The sequence below is a fragment of the Crocuta crocuta genome, unplaced genomic scaffold (assembly GCF_008692635.1).
Source record: "Crocuta crocuta isolate KB4526 unplaced genomic scaffold, BGI_CrCroc_1.0 scaffold108, whole genome shotgun sequence".
NCBI lineage: Eukaryota > Metazoa > Chordata > Mammalia > Carnivora > Hyaenidae > Crocuta > Crocuta crocuta.
In genome coordinates, this window is record NW_027532825.1 from 3,071,103 (window position 1) to 3,077,510 (window position 6,408).

Consider the following 6,408-nt stretch of genomic DNA (forward strand, 5'->3'; position numbering starts at 1 on the left):
GGTGGCGGCTGTAGGGGCTCACAGTGTGCCTAGGTGTTTTACTCATTACCTGGGGAAAATAATAATATCAGATAAGTGTTTAGGGTGGGCAGCCCTCAGCACCCTTTCTCTGACATAAATCACTGGAGCTCCATGGCATCATGGCCACCTCTCACACATGGGGAAACTGAGGCTACGAGGGACCAAAAGCACTTGGGGCCATGACCTGTGACCGAATGCTGAGATGCCATAGGAATGAATGTAATAACGTGGCATCCCGCCCCTGGGTCCAAAGAGCCAGCGAGCTAGTGAAGGACGAGAGAAGACAGCTCCATCAGCGGCAAGGGTAGGAAGGGTCCGAACCCCTCACGGGTGTGACCAGGCTGCCGGGGTCACTCAGGAGCAGATGTAACAAGAGCATCCTGTCCAGTTCAGGCACCAGCCCGTCAAGGGAAGCCTGACAGAGTGGACGTGACGAATGGATCAAGAAGATGTGGTTTATCTANAACACAAAAAAAATCAAATAAAGGATGCTAGATCTTAAAAAAAAAATCCATGCAGGAAAGTGGACACGCATTTTACAAACATATCTCATAAATAAGAGGCATTAGAATTGTTTAGGTGGAATCAGAAGAAATTGGAGACGAGTGCTGGGTTTTTGGTGGGAATGAGGCAAAATCGGGCCCCATCGTGTTTCCAATTTTGTTCAAGTTGATCCCACTTTCGAAAATAGTCCTAGATTTTAGCCCAGGCAGGGACAGCCCAAGGCCAACAGGAAGAGGTGGACTGAAGCCTCCCTCCCCTGTTTGCCCACCAGAGCACACTCTCCGCCCTGTTCCGAGGTGGGCGGTCCCGCTCCGAGGTGGGCGGTCCCGCTCCGAGGTGGGCGGTCCCGCTCCGAGGTGGGCGGTCCTGCGTGTTCTTGGGCAACCTGGTGACAGCCAGCGGGCAGACAATGAAGGCTGAGAATCTGCTCAGAACCTTCTGCAGACTGTCCTGAACATCCATGGACTCAAATATATATGTTTTGCTATTCTAAGACGCTATTGCAGCAAAATGAGGTATCAACACAATAGAATACAGGTTAGGGTTAGGGTTAGGGTTAGGGTTAGGGTTAGGGTTAGTGAGGCTCATAAAAACCAGATTTCAAAAGGGACAGGCATCCCTTTAGACCCCCCCATGAGTCAAAAGCAAACAAACAAATCATCCTAAATTGTGAATTTTTTTATAGATGTATTTAAATTTTTTGCTCAGATGACAAGTAAGATATATAAATGGTTTTTTTTTTTTTCCTGGATTGCTCTCACTGGCTGTTTTGTAGTCCTTAAAATCGGAAGAGTTTCTTTTTTGTTTAATGAAATTTTACCAATGGTTAGTCTGTAATGTAAAGTAAATGCATTGGTTATTTTCTCTAAATATTGAAATGGACAAGATAATTGGAGTTTCTAAGACCTGGAAGTCATTACAAGTGTGGTGAATACACTTCATAATGATTTCATTATTCTGTTCATACGTTTTTTTATTGTTCATTTGGTGTTTTGAGTCTTTTATATGTAAACATGAGCCACTCTGCTGAGACCTCACTATCTCTTTAACATCAGATTTTTCTCCAAAGCAAGCCTCGGATTCACCCGGGACGTGTTTTCCTCTAGCTCTAAAAGGTCGCTTGATGTCTTTGGCAAATAAAAGTTAAATTTTATCACAAATAGTTTTATAGCTTTTGCACACTTCTGTTACACCGGGTTTCTTCTGAAATTCAGGGTCTTAGGAAGATCATCAGTCACTCTAGTTCTGGGAAGACTTTAGAAGCTTTAGTGCGCCATTTTCTATGTGTCTTTTTGATTTCTTTGCACTTTGGTGCCCTTTCACATCTTGAAAGCTTTTCTCAAAGCTTTCACCGTCACCGGCTGGCACCGGGAGCCCTCATTCCCTGAGCCTTATGCAGTACTGTAGGGTTAGAGACAGACAATGTCCCCTTCCCTCATTCCATAGGACCCTCTCTCAGGAATGCGTCTGGTGACATGGAGACAGTTTCTGCCCCATGAGTCCCATTCAGCAGGAAGTGACATGGCTGCCTTCACAGGCCAGTTCTGCGTGTGCCACGTGTGCCCGAGTGTGCGTGTGTGCAAGGGAGTGTGCAGGTGTGTGTGTGTGCTCGCACATATCTGTCGGTTTAAATAGCCTTCCTTTTTAAAAACCATTTTAAAAACTTTTTAAATGTATATTTATTTTTGAAAGAAAGAGAAAGAGGGTGCGGAGGAGCAGAGAGAGGGGGAGCCACAGAATCTGAGGCAGGCTCCAGGCTCCGAGCTGTCAGCACAGAGGCCGACATGGGGCTCGAACTCACAAACCGTGAGATCATGACCTGAGCTGAAGTTGGACACTTAGCCCACTGAATCACCCAGGTGCCCCTTAAAAATTTTTTTAAGTGTTTATTTTTGAGAGATCAAGCACAGAGGAGGGGCAGCAAGAGAGAGGGAGACAGAGGATCCAAAGCGGGCTTTGTGCTCACAGCAGAGAGCCCAGTACAGGGCTCGAACTCACAAACTGTGAGATCATGACCTGAGCTGAAACCATAAGCTGGATGCTTGACTGAGACACCCGGATGCCCCAACCTTCCTTTTTTTTTTGTCTTTTTAACCAAGAAGCTCTCTTGTATTTATTTATTTTTATTTTATTTCATTTTAGAGAGAAGGAGAGAGTGCATGATCAGGGGAGGGGGGGAAGGAGGGGAGAGAGAACCCAAAGCAGGCTCCACGCTCAGCACAGAGCCTGATACGGGGCTTGATCTCACAACCCTGGGATCATGACCTGAGCCGAAATCAGGAGTTGGGCACTCAACCAACTTGAGCCACCCAGGCGCCCCTAAATAGCCTTCCTTTTGCAACAATGTCAAATATCATGCCCAACGTTGCCTATGAATGTCCACAGTCAATAGCCACATAAAGTATATGAGCAAAACCGAATCCAGAATAAATAAAAAGCCCCCCCAATCTTACAGCTATTAAAGACAATTACATACAGCTACTTTAACATAGCTGTATTTGATATAGTTATTAAATAAATTATTGTCAGAAGTTAAATTTTTCACACAACAAAAGCGTCCAAATTCTCCTAACAGCAAACTCAACCAGGCTGTCAAGCTATGTATCAGTCTGATCATAAACGTACTTCACAGAAAACAGCAAGAAGGGCACATTCCTGGTGTCATAATCACCAGGAGTTCGGGCCACCTTGGATTCCAAAATCAGATGAGAGGCTGAGGAAAAAAAAAGCGCAGAGAAAGAAAACAAAGAAAGAAAGAAAAGCAGTTTGCTTTGCTCACAAATTTAGATATGAAAATTTTGAAGTCAAATATTAGCATATAAAATTCTATGATGTTTAAGGAATACAAGATAATATATTATGACCAAAACATGTTTATTCTAGCTATTCTGGGGTGGTTTACAGATATTAGAAGGTTTCGAAATGTCAGTTGCCCTGTGAAGAGTCAAGGAGGGAAGAGTCATTGCATTAGATGCAGAAAAGGCATCAGGTGAAATTCTACATCCCCGCAAAACAAAAATCTTTAGTAAAATAGGAACAGAAGGGAACTTTCTCAATCTGATGAAGATATCTATAAAAAAGATTACAGGAAACATATTCTTTTTTCTTATGTTTATTTATTTATTTTGAGAGAAAGAGAAAGAATCCCAAGCAGGCTCCACACCCGGCTCAACCTCACAGACTCTGAGATCATGACCTGAGCCAAAATCAACAGTCAGACACTTAACCAACTGAGCCATCCAGTAAGCCTATTCTTATGGTGATGTATTAGAAGCTCTCCCTTTAAGGTCCTGGAAAAGTAAGGATTCCTATAATTCTTGTTCTGTTCAACATCTGTTCTACTAGCCTGAATAGTAAGAGACATAAGGAAGGAAACGTAAGGGTTAGAATGGAAGCCATAAAACTCCCGAGATTGTCAGGAGATGTGACCACAATAAAAAACAATCTTCAATTAAAGTATTAAAAGAGCACAACAGGGACACTTGGGTGGCTCAGTCGGTTATGTATCTGGCTCTTGACTTCAGCTCGGGTCATGATCTCATGGTTCCTGAGTTTGAGCCCCATGTCCAGCTTGGCGCTGATAGTGTGAAGCCTGCTTGAGATTCTCTCTCTCTCTCTCTCTCTCTCTCTCTCTCTTCCCCTCCCCCAGAAGGGAGATTTATTTATTTATTTTTGAGAGAGACAGAGACACGGTGAGCGGGGGAGGGGAGAGAGATGGGGAGAGAGAGAATCCCAAGCAGGCTCTGCACTCTCAGCATGGAGCTGATGCAGGGTTCGAACTCACCAACCGTGAGATCATGACGTGAGCCGAAATCAAGAGTCAGACACTTAACTGGCGGAGCCAACCAGGCGCTCCATGATGTGATTTATCTTTAAGCAACTCAGGTTTGTGTTACACTTAGAAACGTGCTAAACAATACCCTAGGGGATGAAGGCATTTGAACAGAAAGTTCTGTAGAGCTCTCTGGGAGTGGTGGTCAGATATGCTGCTATGTAGCCTCCCCCTGGGATGGCGAGGGTAGGCAGTCGCAGATTCAACAGTGCACGGGTTTTGTGTCACAAGCAGTGAGCTGGATATATTATTATTTACACCGTTTTGCATGGCTTTAACACCGCGCAAATGTTTTGAATGAAAGACACAGGCTCCTGGGTGATCGCTGGCCTCAGTGGGAAGGAGAATGTGATCTTCATTTACAAAGGACAAGAGTTCTACAGACAGCAAGAAGCCTTTCTACCCCTTTCTCTCTGGCTGCCCCTCTTTAAGGCTAAGCATAGAGCATTTCCCAGTACAGAGAGACCAGAGAAAGCTCCCCCAGGGCTCCCTCGTACACAGCCCAGGATGCACCAAAATCCCTACATACCCATGCGTAAGGTCAGCGCAGTCTGTTTTCTTGCACAGGTCAGAGGCGAAGCCAGCGCCCGACAGCTTATTATTGCTTACTGTTGTAGTCTGCCTCTTAACCCTTTGAAGAAATAACACTTCAGTTACTTTTCCTAAGTAAATATGGGCTCGTTGTCCTTCCTCGTTGGTGAGCCACATCCTGGACGGGCTATTTCATGCTTCCTGATTTTATCTCCCAGGGACTCACCCACACGATATTTGCTTTCAAGCCCAAGGTACGGCCAGACTGATGTTTCTTCCCCAGTTTGCCCCTAGGATGGTCCGTTTGCCATAAAATTGCTTTGAGATGGTGTCCACGCGTCCAGATGAGGCAGAGAGATGACGGTCGTAAAGCCCAGACCTCAAATCCCAGCCCGGAGGGGAGTTGTGACCTGAGTTACTCGGGACCATCCCGGGTGCTGAGTCTGAGGCTGGTTCATGGTGGTAACGCCTTGTCACTCTCAGCCACGCTAGCGATGCCTGCCGGTGGCTGGGTGCCAGGCCTGGACCGACAGAGGGCAAACACACTCACCCGTTGGGTTTCGCCTCCTGTCACCAGTTCACCAGCTCTCCGGACACCAGCTGGGCGTCCCCTCGGGGGACTGGTTCTGACACTAACTAGAGTTCCCACAGACCCCACAGGGAGAAGGATGTGGTCCCACAAGTTCCCAGGGTCCCCGCACTTCTGTCCAGCTTGCTGTAAAGTTTGGGGTGCCCTTGAGCCCCCCGCTCCTTCAGACTCGATAATTTGCTAGAATAGCGCAGAGCGCTCAGGGAGCCCCCTGACTTACATTCACTGATTTATTATAAAGGAAACGAGTGGGGAGCGGGTGGGACAAAGGATGGGGTGTGTGTAGAGGACACAGAGCCTCCCTGTCCCCCCCCACCCCGGGTGTGGCTCTGTCCCGGCACATTGATGTATCAGCAACCGCGTCCTTCGCCACGTAGGCAGAGTTGATTGAATCGTTGCTCATTGGTGGTTAATTCAGCCTTAGTCCCTCCCTCTCCCCTGACCCCCCAGAGACTGGGGGTGGGGCTCAGAGTTCCAGCCTTAAATCTCCTTGGTTTTCCCAGCAACCAGCCCCCAGGGGGCCCTGAGGCTCCCCGGGGGAGTTTGGGGGGGTCCCCTCCTCGGCTTACAAAAGCCATTCTTAACCCTCCAAGAGATTCCAAGGGTTCTAACAGCTGTGTGCCAGGAGCCAGGGATGGAAGGCAAATGTTGATGTTTCATTATACCGCCCCGTCAGGTGCTGGCGTTCTGTGGGTGTCAGGCACACAGGTGAGGGACACGCCGGCAGAGCAGGGTCCCAGGGGAGGGTCTGCGCTGAGCCAGCTGGAAGAGGGGCCAGGAGGGATGGGCCCCGGGGGCTCTTCCGAGCGGCTTCCTCATTAAGCCCCATCCTGTGTTCTCTCAAACTAGGGTGAAAAATAGGACAGACCTGATAGGAGCCTTTAAGCTGGACCCTCTCTACCTGAAGCACAGCCATCAGGACTCAGGTAGG

The 6,408-nt window shown here is 47.5% G+C and overlaps 1 protein-coding gene across 1 annotated transcript in view; it reads left to right on the top strand.

Annotated features, from left to right (window-relative positions):
- Positions 1-6,408, top strand: part of DDC (dopa decarboxylase) — a 63,070-nt gene that overhangs the window by 36,599 nt on the left and 20,063 nt on the right. The window contains exon 9 of the mRNA XM_077781121.1: positions 6,327-6,403. Within this exon, the coding sequence (XP_077637247.1) occupies positions 6,327-6,403 (77 nt within the window). The remainder of the gene's footprint in view (positions 1-6,326; positions 6,404-6,408) is intronic.